This window comes from Hemicordylus capensis, chromosome 2, assembly GCF_027244095.1.
Source record: "Hemicordylus capensis ecotype Gifberg chromosome 2, rHemCap1.1.pri, whole genome shotgun sequence".
NCBI classification, from domain to species: domain Eukaryota; kingdom Metazoa; phylum Chordata; class Lepidosauria; order Squamata; family Cordylidae; genus Hemicordylus; species Hemicordylus capensis.
Window position 1 is genome coordinate 145,762,603 of NC_069658.1, and position 22,057 is coordinate 145,784,659.

The following is a 22,057-nucleotide window of genomic DNA, read 5'->3' on the forward strand; positions in this document are numbered from 1 at the left end:
GTCGCATAAATGTCATGTCAACTACCAGTGAAAAGTGGGGAAATACATACTGGGTATATCTACTTTTGGAATTTGCAAAACATATATTGAGGTGTGCACTTTTACTTATAAATGTCAACACTGATCAAACTCAGGACATTCATTGTAACATATTTTATTATTCCATCAAGAGAGAGTAAAAGAATGATAGCTGAGCAATTGGACAAATATAATAACCAACAAATTGATATATAAATATGAGAGTTCCAAAGAAGGTTAGCTACACTGAAGCTTCATTGAAATTAGTGGAACTTGTTCTTTGTATTTACCTTGTCTTTTTAATTTTGGTGGGACTTAATCGTGACTGGACTTAATCAGAACTGAGGCAGAATGTGGAAATTGGTATAGGTGGATAATCAGTGCTTTGAAATGGAGCACAGCAATCCACATGTTCAAGGAGATGATCTCTTTTCTGGTTGCTTTTAGTCCAGATGGACTATCAGGACCTACACAGGAAGCAACCAGAACAGTGATGGGAGCTCTAAACCCCCATTACAGGAAATGCAGCATTAACAAGGCACTTCCTGTTGTGTTTCCTCACTGCTCAGCCCCATCGACTTATCACAGCCGTATTAAACATCAACAGCATCATTAATTAAGGTTTTATGCCAATTTGTTTAAACTGACATATATCTGGACTCATTCCTAGTTTCAAATAAGTTATTTTGTTTTTACCACCACCACAGCCAGGGAATAGAATTTGTCCAGTTTCCACATTTGATGCAACAAAATGTACATATTAAACAAGAAAAGAACACTGAAAGCAGGAGGTCTACTCTACATTTTTTTTCCTAGTGACGCAAATGGGAATTGTGCCATTGATTCAAATAAGAACAAGTCTGATGCACTAATTGTAGAGTGGTCTGTATTCAAACAGCACACAGCTAATTGGCATAACTCTGCATAAAGTATATATGCCTGTTTTAAGATAATATTTTAGCTGGCAGCTTGCAGACTAGTGATTTCCTCTGTGGCTAGAGAACTGGCCACACTCCCAGCTTTTGTCTGGTTATCATCCAGTTTAGTATTTTCATGTTTGGTATGTTCACAAAATAATATCCCCTGTCATTTTTTCAAAATACTTCCCTTTTTAACATTCCAGAAGAGCAACTGAAATAATGACAGTGCCAATTATTGTATCTTTCTCTTCCTTTGCACAATTCAGCAAACTATAAACTGGATAATGATAATTATGTGTTTGTAGTTGCATTATGTTATTACTCAACAAACAAGTATGGGGCCCCATAAGGTTTATTTCCGAAACTTTTCTTAACTGTGGCACTTTAAAAAAATAATAAAGCTGAAGTTGCTTTTATGGTACAGAGATTTACATTTAGGTTTATTTAGGATTCACTGACCCATTCAGTCTTCAACAGGCTGTGGGCTGGTTCTGCACTGGATACACAACCTTGGAAACCAAATAGCTGACCAATGCAATTTCTAAACCAATAGCTGTGATGGCATCTGCATGGACAAGGCTCACACATGACTAGAAAAAACACATTTCCTAAGCCCAGAGGTCTAGGGAGGCTGACATGGGCCTAGTGTTTAGGCAAACTTATTTCCATGTATCTGTTTGGGGTATCCGGATTTTGTAAGATTTTGCAAAATCTGTTGTATCTCATCAGAAACAGTGCTAGAACAGGACAAGCAACCCTCTGAATAGTGAGCTTCTGGGAAAGTGTGTGTGTATGTAGTGTGTGTGTGTGTGTGTTTGTGTGAGAGAGAGAGAGAGCGAACACACACTACAAACTCTAGGAGAAATGTGCCTACCCATGTCACAAACATAAAGTCCTAGACTCCCTTCTTTCTTGAGGGAATTTCTTGTGGGCAGACACAAGAAACCAACAGCTTGTGGCAGCCAACTGGCAGCAGGTGGAGGAACAAGCACCACAAAAATAAGTGAAGTCAGAGATCCGAGGGTCAGTAGGAGTCATTGCCACTGATAGGATGTACAGGCCAATCAACATATGTGAATAAATGTTAGGCCTTTAGTCTCCAGAGTGCATAGAAGACCTGGCATTAGATCCCAAGAACAGGGAACAATGTCTTAAGAGGCATTTGTCACTTGTATATAATTAACTTACATACATGTCATACTGTTATGGCTGGCTATACAATTCAAGCGGCTAGAAATGTAAGGAGGTTTAACAGAGGGACCTGAAGAAACTAAAGGACAGCAATCAATCCTCCAGTTTTTCAAAACAGACAAAACCTTTCAGGGTGGGGTCTTTGTTAACGTGTCTGTGTGGAAGCATGTTAGTTACCACCTTTCATGGCTATGCTTTGCTCAGTGGGGGGAAATTAGCTTCAAAAGGGTGCAGACCAGCCAACAACTGTATTAACCTTATATTAATATTTGTGTTACAAGTTTATACTGAACCAGAAACATTATGGTTGTGACAGTGAACAGATTCCAGAGTAGTGTTGGTGCCAGGCCATTCACACTACACTTAATTTAAGCCAAAACTTGGAATGATAGCCCTCAAAGCCTCCCCACTCCCCACTGCCTGTGATGAATTTCAGCCAACAGAAGGTTTAAGGAAGAAGCACGTGTGATCATATATTGAGTGCACTGGCTACTTACTGAGTAACCTTGAACAAACCTCACACATGGGATTAGGGGCAAAGCTTCTTGAGCAGAGGTGGTAACTATCAGGCAGACTGAAGACCCAGCCCCTCTCATTTCAAATATTAACCAGAAGGTCTAAGTCATAGCATTCCAGATGTTAAAGGTATATGATATATCAGGGCCAATTCCAGGTTTCAGGGAGCTCACAGCAAATCAACACAAGAGAGTTGCTCCACTGCCACCACACTATGGGCATAGAGGTAATCTCAAGGAGCAGCAATGGGCCCTTATGAGCCCTTAGCCCTTGACAATTGCCTAGCTTGGCTGATCCCAAATAGAGCCCTGCTACATTTTGATGTTTTCCTTCTGCTTCCTACTGTGACCAAGCAGAACAAATTCATGCTTCGTGGGGTCATGTGATACAAGTCATTGGCTGCATTTGCATGTAATGTAAATTTGGATGTTACCAAACCCACAGTGAATTTTTCAAACTGTGAATCGTATCACAAATGTTTGTCCAACCACAGTCCAGCAACCTCCATTTTCAGGGAATGGGAGCCCCTCCTTCTTCCTGGTCCACCAGGGCTGCATGCCAACAAGCTCCGTTGCACTTGGCTCTCCAGACTGTGGGCAAGGCGTCAACATGTCTCCAGGGTGGCAACCATAGGCCATGATCTGCAAGGTGATGTGCTGAGCACAATCGTGCCTTTTAAGAATGGTCTGCCCGCCATCGGCAGGAAAAGGGCATTTAAATCCTTTAAACACCATGCCATACAAGCCCTCTTCTGGCATCAATTGCACCACTGCCCTCGTTAGAGCCCCCAAACAAAACTGTTTAATACAAACAAAATTTCTGGTGGAGGGAACTGTGGGGCACTGTTTTCCTGTTACTCAGGAAAGGGAAGGGAACATTATGACTTCTTAGGAGGGAATATGTATACAAGGGGGGAAGAATCCTGGGGTCTGGCCTATTGTGACCAGGAATGCACTTGCGAGGGTTCGGCCCGGCGAAATGGTTCATGGAGACCAAACCACACTCCTGCCCCTGTGGCAGCTTGCTGCCAGGGGACTAGCACTCTCATGAGAGGGCCAGTCAACTAGGGAAGACCTTAGGCTCACAAAAACATTTGGCCTTCTGTTGGACTGCAAGCTCATGAGTTTTGCTAACCCCAAAAAGGGGTTCACATTTGCATGGGGCCCATGTTCTCTGATTAATGATGGAACTTTTGCACAGAGAAATAGAACCTCTCCAGGGAAGCCTTTCATGAAGCTAAATGATAAGCTGATACTCCATGTGTCTGAGCGTAGCTGGATGGGCAGACTGAGGAAACACCAGGGCTGGGGGTGGATCTTTACTCTCATTCAAATTTCCCCGGGTTCGGACCAGGTTTGTGCCATTGTCCAGCCGACCCACCCGCACCCCAGACTTATTGCGGGAGCAGCAGTGACCGGGAGGGTACAGGGAGGCTGAGCAGAAGGCCAGGTGGAGGCAGAGCCAACAATGGCCTTAGGCTGGGTGAGGGCAACTCCGGCAGCCAGACTCCAGCAGATGGCCCAATGGGCCAAGCGGTACCCAGCCCACTGATTATGTCAGTTAGGAGACGCGGCTGAGAGACAGCCCTTCTCATGAGTAAGCCTTGGGACTGCACACATTCCCCCAAAGGGAAGGAGCTCGGGGCCCCGTTTATCACTACCCTGCTATACGTTGCCATCCCAGTGCTCTAATGTGGGTTGCCCAGCTTATGTTGCCACCTCAAGTGCATGTGCTTGTAAACATATATCTTTGTTGCTTCATTTTAGGAGAGCAAAGCACATAGTGCCTGCCTTGCCATCCTATCCCCTTTCTTGCCTGATTGCCAGGAGCAGGGAGCAAGGGATAGGTTGTGAAGAGGGCATGCCCCTGTGTGGCTTTGCCATTTGACAGGCTGGGAAGCTTGGGATGGGATGTGGTGGCATCCCTGTTGCCGGAAAACTGCTTTGTTGGATCGGAGACCAGGGGCGGGGCAAGTGCTTAGAGAGGCAGCCAGTGAGAAGCACTGAAGGCATGATCCTGGGTGGGTCTGTTCCACTGTCTCTATTATTATGGTTCCAGGAAGTGAACAAAACCTTATGGCACTGTCCACATTAAGACGTATCACTGCTGCCAAAAAACCTCAGGTTATGGCAATGAAACTCACTAAAAACCGAAGGTTCAAATTGGAGTTTGGCAAAGCAAACCTCAGGTCGCTTTTGCCATGAAACCGTGGCTTCACATTTAGACTGCCAAGGCCTCCCCCAGCTCCCAAAGGCTGGACCACTTACTGAGCTGTACAGAGGAAGGAGAAGAAGCCACTTTGTGTCCAATCCTGATGGGAGCCAACAGCACCTGTCTCCAGGACGGAGGGAGGACAAGGAAACCAGCAGGCCAGCCACTCGGGGCTGAACCGGGATGGCCTGACAGGATGCCACTTGCTTGTGACAAGGGCTGACCCTACCCCTTTGCCATGGCTCTGTGTGATGATGCCACAAAGGGGGGGGGTAGGGCCTAGCATAATAGCTGCCCAAGAGGCAACCAGGAGGGCTAATGGCGAGCCAGCAGGGCCGGTTAAGGAAAGGTCAGAGGGAGGAATAAGGAAGTGCCCTGAATGCAGGGCTTTGTTAAATGGGAGCTGTTTGGCCAGTGATGAGCTGCTCAAAAGAGAAAGGAACTGGCCAGCCCTGAAGGCTCCCAGGGAGGAGAATGGCAACCTCTCTCCCTGACTATGGGAGGAGGACCAGGGTGATTGCTAATCACCCTCCCCCCAAGGGCTATATAACTTGGACAACAAGCAGGCTGGGGGGGGGGGAGGCAAGGAATTGTAAGGCCACATGGACGTAACGAGTCCCAATCTCTGCCCCGTTTAACTGCGGTTTTGTGTTACGTGTGAATGTGGCCATTGTGAGTATGAGTATGTCTAAAAGGGGCTGGGGTGCCTCTACATGGGTTATGATTTTCTCTAGTACCAAAATGCTTTCACTCCTATTGATTTAGCAACCACTAAGATTTATCTGTATTCTAAGAGCTGAGTGGCTCCACCCTTGAATGCTTGCTTTGGGGGCCTGATTGATGCTTTACGCAGTCATTTTTACTACAGATAAACCAGAGATTCTTTTGGAGAACGTGTGAGGTGTGAAAGGGTGGGTTGGACATCTCCAAATGCTAATGATACACATACACAACCTTTTAAGTGTGTTCATTGCAACAAACACTTGTATCCTATCCAGTTATATTTTGCAGTTTGTTTTTTGGGACATTTGTCCCAAAGGGGATCCTGTAGAGATTGTGGGGGAAGAGTCAGAAATAAAAAGGGAGGGAAAGAAGGAGAAAATGGAGTTGTTGCTGAATAAATCTTTAGCTGAATGAATCCACATAAGATTTCTTTGTGTATATGAGGGAAGCACCTCTAAAACAACACTGCATGGCAAACCTAAATTCCTCATAAAGTGTGAATAATTCCTGAATATGAATATAATGTATTAGTTTTTTTTTTTAATAACATTCAGTCAGCCCTTCTCCCCCCGCCCTGACAAACTCTAAAATCTTCTGTGGCTGTAACTACATCTTTTAATTTATTTGCTATATTTGAAGTGTTCAATTTTTTAATTTAGTTTTTCTATTATGCAGAATTACATATTTCTGTGAAAGAGAAATGACTCCTAATTGGGGTGTTTATTTACTCTTTCAAGAAGCACAAGAAACTAGCTTTCAACTAGAAATTTCTGAGTTGTGGTCATAAAAACAAAGTATTCCCATGTGTCTGTATGTGTACACATTTGAACCTTTGCCTGTGTCCCTCTGCTTGTACCTCCTCAGCCCAGAACTAGTAACCATTATCGTCATTCCACTTTTCAACAGAGAGTTCTCAACGCAGCTGACATAGTAAAAGGAATGAGAATGGAAATACTCTGCACTCACTAGAAGTAGACTGAAGTTTATTTATCATTCTGCAAGCATTTTTTTAATGCTCAACAGAAAAGAGCAAAGCGGGGAGTCCAGGTGAACTTGCACTGTGTTTTGTCAATGACTGGACTAGAATCAAAACCTTGCTGTGAGTACCAGACCGAAATGGCTGAACTGAAAGGCAAGAACAACCATATTCTAGCACACAGATGTCAGACATGTTGCTTAGAAGTCAGAATTTAGTTTTAGTGCCCCACATGTTGTTCGGCCATTCGCTGCCATAAATGAGCTGCTTCCCTGCACAGCACGGCTGCTCCAAGCTCAGCTGACCTCTTGTAGAACAGCACAGCATGCATGGGGTGATAGCGGAGCAATTTTTGCTTATTCCCCCAGCCTCTTTTCATGCTTTTTGCTAACCAGAACTATGTCCTTGAGGGCTGTGCAACCCTCAGAGACATACTTCTGGATGACAAAGAGCACTAACAGAGTTAGGGGAGATTGGTGAAAATCACTCTGTCCTTGCCCCACATGCACTCTGCTACTCAACAAGATATTGGCTGAGCTTGGAGTAGTCTTGCTACTCCCTTACGGCAGCAGGTGGCTGCACAACTTTATTTAACACTTTTTAAATATTTATTTAACACATTTTTATACCACCCAAAACTTACGTCTCTGGGCGGTTTACAACGCCCAAACTTGTAACCCAAACTTGTGGGTTACTGTGATTTAACTTCTAAATAGCGAGAAATCTTTCATTTTTTTAATTAAAGGAGTATAAACTGTGTTTTGAAATCAAAGTTAATGTGGGCACAGGGAGCTCCATGATTATGCACAAGTAAAGGAAAAACTATTAACTTGATTGGAACTTATTTATCTGAAGCTAGCAGCAATGATCAAAGTAGGTTTTCAGACTCATTCTCTAAATGAGAATAATGGAGAAGATATCAAATCCTCCTTAAGCCCCTCTTGTGCATATGCAGCATATGCTTATGCTAGCCACGGCAGCAGGGCTTTACCTCACACATAACATACAAATCTGTTTTGTGACTTCCTTATCCCTCACTTAACTACTAATCATTTTTTGATCAAGATGTAGAGAGAGAAAAAGTATCAAGCAATAGCAATAAAAAAACAAAAAGCTAGAAAGGAGAAACTATACAAAATGTTTCTGCAAATACCTATTACTTTGAGAACATAATAATTGCATTGCAGGATAAGACCATCTAAGTCAGCATTCTGTTTCCAACAGCAGCCAGCCAGTTTGCCTCTGAGCAGGACATGCAAGTGGTAGCCTTCCTCTGTTTTTGTTTTTGTTTTAACCCAAACATCTGGTATTCAGAAGTGTACAAACTGTGTATTTTTCATCAAATATTTTGCAATAGAAAATGTTGGAAACTAAAATATAATGTAAATATACACGTAACTGCATTTACAACATCCCTTATTATCCCTGCCACTCTCATGTTATACCCAGAGAATGATCTGAAGCCACATAACAGAGTTCTGGTGTTGAAGCAAATCTAACCACGTAAGCTGCCTGGGTGAGAAACCATGTAGAAACCATATGTATTCATGTGCAACTAATAAATAAATCCTTTCCTCCATCTGCATACCTGCCAACATGTCCCTATTTCCCCATTCACCTGAATGGGAAAATAGGGACATGTTGGCAGGTATGCATCTGTTGTCTTGTTACTTTGCATTTCCCATCTCTCTCCTCTCCCTGTAGTTTTTCTTTACTACCTAACTTTGGGCTGTAAGCTCCTTAAGGCAAGGACCTATCTGTTTACTTATGTTACTCTATAGAGCATTTTGATGGGACAAGACTTCTATTGCGGCCACTGCCACTACTACTACTGCCACCAATAATACTAATAACAACAACCTCCAACACTGCTTCAAAGCCTCTTCTATAGAATAAAGGCAAGGAAAATGTTAAGACATCTGAGCAAGACTATATTACAATCAATAGAACATTGTTATGATTTCAAGTGTTATGATCCTGAGTCGGGCCAGAACTGTATCAGCTGAAGAGTTAAATAAGAAACAAGGTAATGGCAGCAATCGTATGCACACTTACTTGTTAGAGTGCATATCTTATAATTGTACAGTATAGCCATCATATATGGCATGACTATTGCTCATTACAGAGTTGAGCCCAAGGTTTCTAAAATATAAAATATGAACATAGAATATTTTTTCCAGGTAAAAAGCTAGGTGGTGGTGTTTTTTAAAAAAAACTAGTTCAGGCAACCTAAACCAAAACATGCTGTCATTGAAATCGATGGAACTACACTGACTTAAGTCCATGTATTTTCTCTTAATTGGGTTGTATGTCAAGTTATTTCACCTCTCAGTTTTAGTCAAACATTTTTTATAAATTTGTATGTGTGATATGCAAAAACAGTACAGCTTCACTTAGCTGGGAACCCTAGGGGACATTTAATTTGCCCACAATATTACCAGGATCATAGCAGTTGAGATATAAACCATTTTATGGCATAAATTTAAACCAAAGCATATTAAAAGACTTCAAATCTGGGAAGTTCTTCTCTGTCGTCCCTTCTCTAGCATTGCTGATTAATGCCAGAGATTTAATTCTGTTTAGAAAACAGAAAATATTTAATATTTTTAATCGTACTACAGTGAACAGTTAGCCCCAAAGCAAAGTATAGTGTGCTTAAGTTGCACTGAAATTAATAGGACATGTGTTAGCTGCAATTAAACTGCCCTATTAATTTAAATGGGGCTTTGGTACAACTAACTTCCTCCAGATTATTAATATTCATAAAGCCATGTATTTCTGCTGCAAAAAATCTAGCAAAAATATGCAATTAGTCAGTCTATTGAAAAATTGGCATATTTTTTTTTTATACCTTGGCTCTACATATATTTTTAATCATATGGGGAAATTGCTAAATATTTTATGACAATTCCAAAGATGTTTTGATCTCTAAATTGACATATAAAATAATACTGCAACTCTTTATTATATATGCATCAGTACAAACATAATTTTATGGACATAATTTTTGAGGACATTCAGGGAATTATCTGGAAACTATTTTCAAGACTGCTGCTTTTTTAAACATACAAAAATATATTTGTATCCCCATAAAGATTTTCTAAATTTAAAAGAGATTTCATGCATTTGTCAGTGTTTACAAGAGGTCATATACTTTGGTGCAACACTCTGCTGGTGGAATATGAAGGAGGGTTCCTTGAAGCATGTACCATATATAAGAATCTACAGGATCCACTGGGCAAAAGAGATTAGGATGAGCTGGGGATTTCCAACAGCAACCTGTAAGTCTGATTTCCTCTGTGAACTGAGAGTGAACCCCAGAACTCTATGTAGTGCCTCAGAGGATTCCAGAATGTACTATCCATATGTACAGGGAGACAGCAATGCTGGAAGCAGAATGCTAGTCCAGATTTGAACTGTGCTGCTGAATATGGTTGAGTTTCCCTTGTGAACATATTTAAAAGTCTTACATCCCTTAACATTAAACCCTTGCTACTAGGGTTTGGTGCCTCAGGAATTAATGTAATTCACACAGAATACAATCTGCAAACCACGTATTTTGGAGCAACAACAGCAGGGCTTAAACAGAACTACCCTGGAGAAAATGGATTGTGGATCACAGCCAAAGTATTTTCCAATCCTCTTAAGATATCACTTTTCTTTTTGATATAATGAACTGTAGTTATGCTCACTTTCCTCTTGAGAAAAGCAGTAACTGACACCCTGTTCATAAGCATAGCTGTTCATGAAACCTTTATAGTGCAAAGTTAATTGTCTTGATGTGTAAGAGTTAATAGACATATTGTACAGATTCATAAACTAAAGGATGCAATACTTGCACGCCAAATTCTACCATACTTGCTCCTATTAGGCATATTACTGATTTCTCCAAGTTCACTTTAACAGAATCAATAATTTTTGCTACTGTTAGCCACCTTGTGGACCACTTTTGGCAGAAAGGCAGCATGCAAATTTTAAGATAAATAATAGAGGTGCAAGGTAAATCTGGGCCAGTTATGGCCTAATCTAGGCCTTCCTCCTTTTCTAGTCCACACTCAGAATGCTAGATACAAACCTATTTTTGAGAAGCATTTACCAATTTTCTTGTTTTGATCTTAGTTTGATCCTAGTTCTCACAATTCAGAGTGTGGCCTATGAGAGCAGAAAAATGGAATGGTACAGAGACCCGTAGTTCTACTGTGGGAGCTAAATTTTACTGTATATCCCCTCCACCTACATAAGAGACTCTTCCTACTTTTTTATTTATTTATAAAACCACTTCCATCCTGCCATTCGATCTTTAAAAACATGCACAAAACAATTCGTAACAAGGACAAAAACAATCAAATAAATTTTAGAACAAAAACAAACAAAATATATACAGAGGGCAGTTAAAGCAGTCAAAACACAGAGGAAGCCAGACAATAATATAAAATAGCCAGTTAAAATGCTTTCTAATATAAGAAGGTCTCTAGGCAATGTCTGAACTACAATAGACATGGGGCCAAACGGATCTGCCAGACCAGTGAGTTCTGTGGCTTAGGCACAATGATGGAGAAAGACCTCACATGTATCTACCAGCTGTTCTTTACATGGAGGTAAGACACACCTCATCCAGGGGCCTCCTCAAATGAGTGGGCAGAATAGGGGAAACGCAGGTGGGAGAGAAGGCAATCCTTTAAGTACTATACTGTATTGAGTTATATTCTTAATGCACCAAATACTGCATGGGAAATAGTACATTAAAATTGTTATATGCATAGCTTATGCATGTTAACAACCTTGTGAAAGACCAAAATCGTCTGGTTCCATTTTCAAATAATACAGTAAACCCTGGCCAAAAGCATGTGTTTTGTACTGTCCAAAAGATCCTTACCTGTTAATTGAGCTAACACTGGGCACCGTGTCGTTGTCACATACTCTCTCTGCTAAAAGTCTGTCCCTGATCTCCCAGGCAAACATGGTGGGGTTTTGGCGTTTATATTCTGCAATTTTTTCTACTACTTTGGGTGTGGCAACCTTTGGTTTTGATCCCCCGATAACTCCAGGTTTAATACTTCCAGTCTCATAGTACCTAGAGTGAAATTTCAGGAAAGAAAAATATATATTTATAATCAGTTCACAAGAATGCATTTTTAGTGGTCTTAATGATTATACATTCTAATATAGGGACTGCCAGTAAATTACATTAAGACATTAAGAGCATAATCCAACCCAAATTAAGTCTCATAGTTCTGAACCAGAGAGATTTTATTATGTGCTTAACTCTCCCATTTAACATTTTTAAATGTTCCTGGATCATGCCTTAATTCTTTTTGTAATTTGTCATTATAGATTATTTTATATATATTAACCATATGTGCATGTGTGTGTTTTTCCCCTCACAGCAGCAACATAAAAGAAATGATATGAATTTAAAGGGCAAACTAGAATGGAAAATGACCTGAAAATATTTATTATTCATCTATGATGGCAAAAATAATAATAAAAATAAATCAGCACCTAACATAATTTTAATGTCTCCTATAAAGTGATTTACTATAGAAACCTTACTATAAATTTGCAACAAAGGTAATATCTGATAAAATAATATCATAAAAAATGATAGCAAAAATAAATGTTAACATTCTAACGCATTCTTTTTTTCAAGTGCTAATTGCGAAGAGCAACGTACGTGTGTGTGTGTGTGTGTGTGTGTGTGTGTGTATGTTTGAATTGAATGATCACTATTGTGGGGGCAGGGATAATTAATTATTTTACTGCTTTTGAATCACCACCTTTGCCACTAAACCCTACAGATGTACTGTATTTAAGGACCATTCTCATCAGCTAGCCCTTGTATTTTGGTAATGAAACTGTAAGTAGAATCCACCAAGCACTTCTCTTCATAGGCACCAATAAAATGAATGAGGTTGCAGTGGAGGAATATTTGCTAGAGTACATCCTTTGAACCCAAAGTTCAGTGATTTTGACCTATAGTAGTGACCTGGGAATCTGAACCCATAATTTTGAGGGCAGGCTTGAAAAGCTGGTAGAGGTCAGTAGAGAAATTCAGTTGTGTGTATACACCTTGCTCTAAACCACATTTTTAGCCAAACAAAGAACGTCTATTAATGTAGCAGACATGTTCCATTAATAATTTTTTCTGTATAGAAGTGTCACACATGCATGCCACACTAAAATTATCATTGTGTTTCCAATGCAAGCAAGACACAACTGCATTTTGAATCCAGTATCTGGCTATACTTCAGTGTCCATCAGGTTCATGAAATTACACAATTTTTAAAAAATGAAACTCTTTCTCTGATTAGTCTGTTGTCAGGGCCTTATATCCTGTTAATCAGAATCACAAGACACTGAAATTAGATTCTAAAACCGTTAAAGAAAATGAGGATTCTACGGTTGATTTCAATGGATATAGCTTGCTTATATCCACTGTTTGTGCAATTCCTGTAAGACTTATGAAGAAATGGTCTGCTGTTCCACTCTAATGTGGTAATGTGGTAATGGCCACTAACTTGGATGGCTTTAAAAGGAGCTTGGACAAGTTCATGGAGAACAGGTCTATCAACAGCTACTAGTCTGGTGGCTGGAAGGCAAGATGCCTCGAAATAACAGTTGCAGGGGAGCAATAGCAGGAGAGAGGGCATGCCCTCACCTATTGCCTGTGGGCTTCTCAGAGGCACCTGGTGGGTCACTGTGGGAAACAGGATGCTAGACTAGATAGGCCTTGGGCCTGATCTAGCAGGGCTGTTCTTATATCCTTATGATGTGTTTCAGAAGTATTTGTAATGAAATATGATGAGTCTGGTTATAGATTAACCTTTCTGTTAGAGCCTTCTGAGATATTCTACTGAACTTAGACTCATAGTAAAGTTTAAAATAATGTATAGGGCATTATTTATATGATGAAACAATGCATAGGAAATATAATAGTTTGAATGCCTTCGTGGATTTATCAACCTGTTTGAAATAGCCCCACCTAATCTCAACCCAGTTAAGATGAAGAACTTTATTTTAAACCAGATTAGTCTCCTCAAAGCTAATAGAACTGAATCAGATTCAATCCAAGCATTTGCACCTCAACTGGCCTAAACACAAAGTCTCCATAAACTCACTAATTCACTGCTAATCAGTCACAATATTTCTGATCAGTCACAATATTTATGAAAGTGTTTCTTTAAAAACAAAAATAAAAAACACCACTGCAAAACAGTTGACTTGCTGCTTATCTTTCACACTCTTCCTCTCTCCATAACAGATTGTTCTTTCATGGTCACTGTTGCTTTAGCACTATAAAACCAAGTGAATTATCTGGGAACACTTTATAATAACACTTCAGTTATATCACACTTCAGCATATTCAATGTGCTTCATGGGCATTATCTCACAACAACCATTTAAGGTAGGACAATATGATTTTCCCTATATTGCAGATGGGGAGCTGAAGCTTAGAAAGAATGGCTTGCCTAAGGCTAGCGAATGAAATCATGGCAATGGTAGAATCTAAAATGGTAGAACTTGCTGATTAATAGCTCAGTCTTCTTATTAAAATCTGATTAATAGCTCAGCCACTACCCTATACCAGCTACAAATGCTGTAGCACTGTGTACAGTGGAACTGATATAAAAGTATTATATTTTGTCAGTAAATACAAATACCACTCATTTTTTAAAAACATGGATAAATAGTATTCTGCATCAGACTAGCTAATAGGCCTCACAAAGCCCAGTAAAACAAGTTAATCTTGTTCCAAGGGTGCAGGATCACAGAACGATCAAATAAATAGCATAATTTTTATGTTCCCTTTAATACCAGCCAAATTTCCAAACTTGCATTAGATCAAGTAATAACAAACCATTTCATTTGTGCTGTGAACAAAGCACCTATGTTGCCCTTGTGTTTTACTTAAGGTACATCCTGAGGAGACTACAGCTCCTAGAATGCTATGTCAAATTTTGAGCTGAACAGTCTGAACCCAGGCTCATATTTAGAACATTAGATCATGCTGTGGGACTCAATGCATTGCCAATACAGATCACATCAACAGAAGTGGAATTGTTCATGTCCACAGATGTTATCAGCTCTGTATTTATAGCTCAACAACAACATTAAATATTGTCTTGGAATGGTTTACAATTGTTACATTATTATATTATTATTATTTATATTATTATTTATTTTATTATGGTTTAACTTAGAGACTGCAGATTAAGAAATACTGATTCCAAAATTTAGAATCAAGTTCATTTTACATGTAGGTTCATGTAATAGTGTTTTTTTCAGAGGGAGCATGAGCTCCAATTACAGTGACATTTTACCAACTGTAATTATTAGTTATGAAAATAATGAACTATGAAATTCCAATTTATTGCTGACAACTTAAATGACAAAGCTCCAGAACTCAATTCTTAGCTCCATAGTAATGCAAATATATCTAGAGACAAATCTATTCAGAAATGGTAAAACTGTTGGATATTCTCTCTTGTAGTAGGTAATGAGTTGCCTATTTATTAGTTTTATTAACTGAAACTGAGAAATTGTTAGCTGATTTTCTAAACAGCCAGGTTTGGGAGGCAAAATGTCACAAAATTGGCTATTGCCATTCACATTGCTTACTAATGGCCAGTTGTGTCATCTCAAATAAAATCTGAAAAATAAAACCTGAAAAATCTCTAATTGCACTAATAGTATTGATGTGCGGATGACCCTTTTTCTTGAGTTTCCCATTTTGCCCCTTTTAGGAAATATAAAATTGATTTGAGTTTTAAGCCTGAAGTCCAGAGGTTCCTTACTCAAGAGTATTCCCATTTAAGTTAGCTGATTAAGGTACCCTCGAGCATAAGTGGTATTACAATTGTACCTTTTTACCCTGTCTTTCCATCCACGGCAGTATAGAATCAGGACCAATTCCATTTAGTTCATTGAACTGCAATGTGCCATATTAAAGACAGGCAGAAAATATCTACTGGTATTTGCTAACCTTCTCTACAGCCTTCTATTGACAGTCAGTTTCACAACAACCCACAGAATAAAGATGCAGGAAAGATTCACCAGCATAGAAGAATATGCAATTAGACTCAGTGCAGATTTTTTCTACGTTTTATGCAAATTGGATAGGAATTCTACCCATAGTCAAGGCTCTATATGCAAAGAAGCTGAAAGGATGCTCTCATTTTAAAATAAAAAAATCAACCCTAATTTACCAAAATTACTTTCTATGAGAATGCTCTAATTAATATAAAATTGCACAGCTTTCAGATGAAACTTTCTATTCCTTTAGCTATGCGATACTAGCTAAAACATGACTACGATATGCCTCACTTTTTTTAAAAAAAGCCAATTAAAACACAGAAAAGGTAGTCGTGGAAGTAATTTTTAGAATATGTCTCTGTTGTTGAAATGAAGCGGGGGTGGGCTATCCTATGTATGCAGAACAGAAGCAAGTCCCACACTGTGTTCAATGGACTTCCTTCCACATAAGCGTACACAGAAAGGAAGGCAAAATCAGTCACAAGTTCTTACAAAATAAATGCCACCCAAACCACAGCATTTTCTAAGCTAGGCAGGTTAGAAAAGAAGAACTAACAGATAACAAAATAACACACCACTATTCAGAAATATCCAAATATTTTGGGAAGAGGGGAACACAAAGAATCCTGTGGCACCATAAAAACTATCAGATCTATTGTGGCATAAGCTTTAATGCAGGTGGGAAAGTATGTTGAGTATCATGGAAAGCAGGTAAACTTTTTTTTTTGGTTTGGGTTTTTTGCAAGAGCCCATGAGTGATAACAACTACATTTAAATTTATATCAATATATCCCAGTTTATTAAAATGGAAAGAAAGAAAGAAAAAACACCTTGGAACAACATATCACACTTTATACCCCCGAAACATGGTGTGATCACAGTTTTACTGTTCCTCAGCCTGTTGAGTGGGGCTTTAAATTCTGAAATAATAAATACTATCATCTTTCTTTTTAAGTGCTCTGCTGTTGCTACATTGTTTAGAGCATCTCAAATATAAACAGATAGGTATACTTGAAGTTAAAAAAATGTAAAATTATTAATAATTACACTACAAATTCTCTACTTGCACATTAATTTCATTACACAAATAAAAACATCCTTCAAGTGGCATAATTTTTACAATAGCCATTCTCATGTAGAGTTAAACACACTTAAGCTCATTGATTTCTTAAAATATCTTAAATATTATTAATTTTATTTCAGATTATGGCCTATCATGGCATTGGCAATGGATTTGGGTTACTTTGTACAAAAATTACTTTAAATGCTAAGGCAGGGAGTTTCTTAGAAAACCAAAAGAGCACATTTAACAGAATAGTAATTTTCCATACTATTGCAGACAATGCACAGTTTGCTTGCTTATTCAGTAGGAAGCATATCATACATGGCACTATTATAACAGATTCCTGAAAGCTATTGCAAGTATATCTATTTACACTTCCTTAGCTTTGACAAGATAAATATTGCTATATAAGCAGACTTCTCTGAAATTTTTGTCATTACTGAGAATTCTTCCTATTCTCCCGCTGAACTGTTTCCTGCTTAAGGCTCTTATAACAGACAAAAAGCATCTGATATTTTCTTTTTTAAGAATCATTCACAGATTTCCTTTTACCTGCCAAGAATTTTGCTGACACAGCCATGGCTGACCCGTAGTTGCCTGGAAATGTCGCAGGGTCTGACACCTTGATGGGCAAGTTCCACAATCCTTTGGCGGACTACATCAGGGAGTGGTCGACCATTCACAAAAACACCCCCTAACTGATTCACTCCTCCATGTCCTGAAACATATGGGGGGGAAACAAACAAAAACAAGTAGAGAGAGAAAATCTTTGTGACTGTTTAGAAAATGCTTGTGGAAGTCCTCTTTACCATTAAGCATTGAATAACTTCTTGACAAGAGTTTCAGCATTTCTAAAATGTTGACTATGGTTTATTTGCTGAGAGGAGGAGGAACAATGTTATTTACTGGGGCCTAATTTGACACTGATAGCAATTTTACACTTGTGTAACTCTAATTACTTCAATAATTGACCAGGATTATGTGGCATGAGAATCAGGCCTCTAGTTTGCAAAACCATCTCTCAAAACTTATTTTAAAGCCAACCAGCCCCCGACTTGTCTGGCAATGCAAAATCATGAATGGTGGCTACCTGATTTAATTGGTGGATTTAAGGATGAAATCCTCAGCATACTTTAAGTACCATTAAAATCCCATACTCCCATGTAAATGCGTTTAGGATTAAGGTGCCTATCTAACTCTGTGAGAAAATAAGGGGAAACCACTTTTCTTTATACATTTCATTTATTTGACCCAAAGAGGAGATTTGCCCAAGCATTTGCTTTTTTCTCTTGAAGTCACAGTTTAATTATGAATGTTATATATATAACTGCTAGCTGATACAATTGACAACTGCCTCTAAAAATTTTAGGATCCCACAAAGCCTGGCTCATCCAGGCTTGTCATATTATTATTTGTGTGTGTGGATTTTTACCATTCTACTTTAGCAAGATGAAACATCTATCTGGTATGAACTGAGTCACTAGATGACTAGCAACTAACTAGGAAAAATCAGTGAGTGCAAAATATAATGCTATGCAGCTATGTGAGAAAATATAATTAACTCTCAAATTGCTAATCATGCAAACTATTTGTAATATGGAGATGTGGCAATGTTAAAAACAAATAATTGCAATGACTAGCATCATTGGTAACAACTGAGCAAAAGTAATAAGCTAATCTCTCTATTTACAGAGAGCCTGAACTGTGCAGAATCAGCTGACAAATCAAGCTAACTCTGGGTTAAACAAATCAGTTGCATATAAAAGTCATTTTTATTTAAATCTAGTCATTTCACCACTGACAAATTGCTGCCAAACTTTGCAAATATCTTCTAAAAATCTGTCAGAACACAAATCTACGTAAACTATTTTATTATGAAACCCAGTTGTAGCCAACAAAGAGCAAACTAGTTCATTGTCATTTGAAGGATATGCAAACCTTGGAAGTAAGTCCATGGGGATATGCAAACCTTTTAAGTAAGTCCATTGTGTTCCATGGGGCTTACTCTCAAGTAAGTGTTATAGCAACCTCACTAGTTTCTATTCCTTCAGCTGACTAGTTATGCCTTAAAGATGCTTTTGCCCTGGAAGTGGCTTGGATTTGAGGCAGGGGGAGCATTTTTAATTGACCATCTCTTCATTTTGAGTTCTAACATGCTGTCTGCATTGAGGAGGAAGGAGTGAAACTGAAGTAAAAGGTGCAATCTAGGAGTATGTTCAAGGAATATTTTCATTACAGTAATTATTTTTAGTCCTTCCAGACTGTGTATGTGTGTGTGCTGTTAATAGAAATATTGTCCACTCTGCTGGCTGCATAACTAAAACCTTCCAAGATTACAATTTACTCTGCAAAGTCAACATTAGACAAAGAGGCTGTATATGTTTAGGACTTGATTAGCTATACATTCGAATCTCTATTGATGTAAAATCCTAGTTAATGTTGCAGTAGCCAGAAAGAGATCTGATTTATCAGTTCACTTGGAGCTGCCATCTATCCCTACTCTAGAAACTATGTCATCTAGAGTTCCAGCTCCTCAATAAAAGTGTTCAATAAAAGTGAAACCTTGACCGAGCTCAATTTAACAAACTTGTACCGTCTGGACTGGTTAACTAAGCAAAGAAGGAAACAATTGGGGGTGGGGGGAGAGCGAGAGTATCTAACTTCTAAATATGAGGGGAAATTCCTCACATGGGTGTATAATGACCACTAAGGCTACAGAACACTTTAATTCTAATAATAAAAGGAATTGCTGCTGGACGCACTCAGCCAAATATGTTTTTAAAACACAGTGGTGTCTGCAGTCCTACACACAACTCGGTTGTTTAAATCCCATTTGTGTCAATGGGATTTAAGCCTAACTGCGCGCAGGATTGTAGTCTAAGTAAAAAATAGATTAATATTCCATCTGTGTAAAGGCTTGAGGGGACGGGGCGGGGGCGGAGTGTGTGGAAAACTTTTCCTGAAGGATACACCTTGAATTTATATAGTGCTTGATACTTTTGAAGAAACAAGGAAAATGAAACAATGAGAGCAACGCTATTTTGGGGACCAATCAAATCAGTAACCAGGTAAAGCAAGCTAATGTTTTAGGAAAGCAAAGACACACACATGCACAGAGGCAGATGGCCGGCCGTAAACACACATAGAGGATCCTGGCCTTTCCCCAGAAAGATGATTGTCCTACGGTCTTCCCTCACTCCACGCCCCCCCCCGCCCCGCCCCCCCAATGGCTTGATTCCAAGTCTATACACTTTGGTTTTGATCCAGCACAAAAAAGAGGATGCAATCTGAGTTTCCACTCCAGGAGATTTGGACCGGGTTGGGTGCCAGAAAACGAGCCTCTCTCCTACTCAGGCCAGGGTGGGCTGCTGTTTGTCTTGACGGACCTGCATGCCTTTCCTCGGTGGACTGGACCTGCAGTTGCTCTGCAGATTCAAATATAAGGTGCAAACGGAGCTAAAGGACCTACACACAAGTCCTTCCAGAGCCTCTCGCTGGCAGTTAAAGGGGCCTCCGGATTTATGCCCTTCATCTTTCTGGCTGGAGAAATTTATGGGACGGAAAGGGAATAACTAGCTCAAATGAAAAGAAAACGATCCATCCGTGGGGATGCTCGAGTGTATGCCTTCTCCATTATCAGATAGAAATTCTCCATTAGCAGACAGAGGTCTTCAATGTTCTATTTTTCTTCTTCTTCAAAAAGACATAAAGGGAGGGAGGAAGTGCTTTAAAAAAGAAAAAGAAAAAAACAGCTTCTCCATTGCTTCAAGGGCCAGCCAGGCACAAAGACACACGAGACCCTTGAAGGTTAGATAGTTTGCCCTCAGAAAGCAAGTTAACTTCGCTCCGTCAGATATATCTCGCTTTTCTGTCCCAATATTGGGTTGGTTATCTTCTTGAGACAACTGACCTGTCCCAGGCAGGCAAATCAACTGCAGTTCAATCAACTCTATTTCTGGCAAGGCTAGACTAGCAAATCTCCATTGTAGAATTCAATATGGCTCGAAAAACATCCACAATGTAGCTAACGAGAGGGGGGGGGGAGAGAGAGAGAGCGTGTGTGTGATCTATTAAATGCTAACTCTGATACAGTGTGCCAGTATCGACGTATCCATATGGAGCTTTCCCATTCCTATAAATAGGCATGCATATAACCCATATTAATGATCTGCAAAACATAGCTTGTTTTAATTATGTATATACACACATACTTAGGTGCACAGAATACAGCATGTTTATGTTGATATATAGTCTGTGCCTGTGCGTTGGTAAGTGACCATTTATTCTTTTATTGATCATATTTTGATGTCGCGAGCCTCCAAGGAGCTCAGGGCGATAGATAGATAGATAGATAGATAGATAGATAGATAGATAGATAGATAGATAGATAGATAGATAGATAGATAGATAGATTTTTCAGATCAGCAGAAAACCTTTGAAGATCTCCACACATGCGTAAAAAGGACCAGCAATTATCAAGTCTTAAATCTGGATATAAAGTTTTCAAAGATCCATTAATCAGAAATAGTGGTGTCTTTCCTAAAAGCCAGTGGGATATTGGGAGAGTATATAATTTTTGTGTTACCTCATAGACTAAATTAAAATTCATTAGCAGTCCATATATAAATAAATAAAATGTGTAATATAGTATATTTCAGTTTGACTGTTACTTTTTTTAAAAATCAGGCTGGCAAAGCCCTTTGAACTGTGCGTTCCTTCTCTTTACCTTTCGCATGTGTTTTTATTTGGATACGGTTTGTGCCTTAACTTTCCCATTTCTTTTCATCTCCTTTCTTAAGCGTTGTCTAGTCCAGTTTAAACAGAAATCTTTTGCATTTTCAGCCTCGTTTTGGTGACATGCAAAGTCTTATCTGGAATTCACCTGCAAAAGTCTTCCAGTTGTTAGGAGAATCAGCTGACTCAGCACATTTTAAAAAAAAAATCCAAGACTCCGTTTTCAGTATCTCCATGTCCTCCAGTCTACCAAAAATGGCACTACCCACTTATATACTGTATTAGCTTATATATTGCCGGTGGGGAATGAAACGAACGGTAAACATTGCGGTCCAGCTGAGATTTTGGCTTGGAAACTTAACAGCCATTCACATTTTGAGTGAACTGCATGGAGTGCTTCAGCTGAAAACATCAACAGCCAAATGCCTTTACCTCACTCTTCAAAATCTGATTCCTTTTCAGTTCACCTTTAACAACTACACACTGTTGACGTCAGACAGATGGCTACAGAGTTATGTCAAAAAGAGTAAAACTTTATGAAAGGAAGAGGGATAACCAAGAAAAAACTTTCCCGTGCATATAGTGGATGGGGAACCTGGAGACAGTTTTTAATATCATATTTTACTAGGAATAACTGAAAGATATCTTCTAAGGTCTGCCAAACTCTGTTTA

General features: G+C 39.2%; 1 protein-coding gene across 8 annotated transcripts in view; it reads right to left on the bottom strand.

Annotated features, from left to right (window-relative positions):
• The window catches only part of PAX5 (paired box 5), a 316,792-nt gene that overhangs the window by 291,473 nt on the left and 3,262 nt on the right, over positions 1-22,057 (bottom strand). For all 8 annotated transcript variants that reach the window (XR_008316357.1, XR_008316358.1, XM_053297041.1 and 5 more), the window contains exons 2-3: positions 17,204-17,369; positions 11,432-11,629 (exon numbers count right to left, since the gene is read on the bottom strand). Coding sequence is in view for 6 of the 8 variants with exons in the window: in XM_053297041.1 (XP_053153016.1) it covers positions 11,432-11,629; positions 17,204-17,369 (364 nt within the window). In the remaining 2 variants the exon portion in view is untranslated. The remainder of the gene's footprint in view (positions 1-11,431; positions 11,630-17,203; positions 17,370-22,057) is intronic.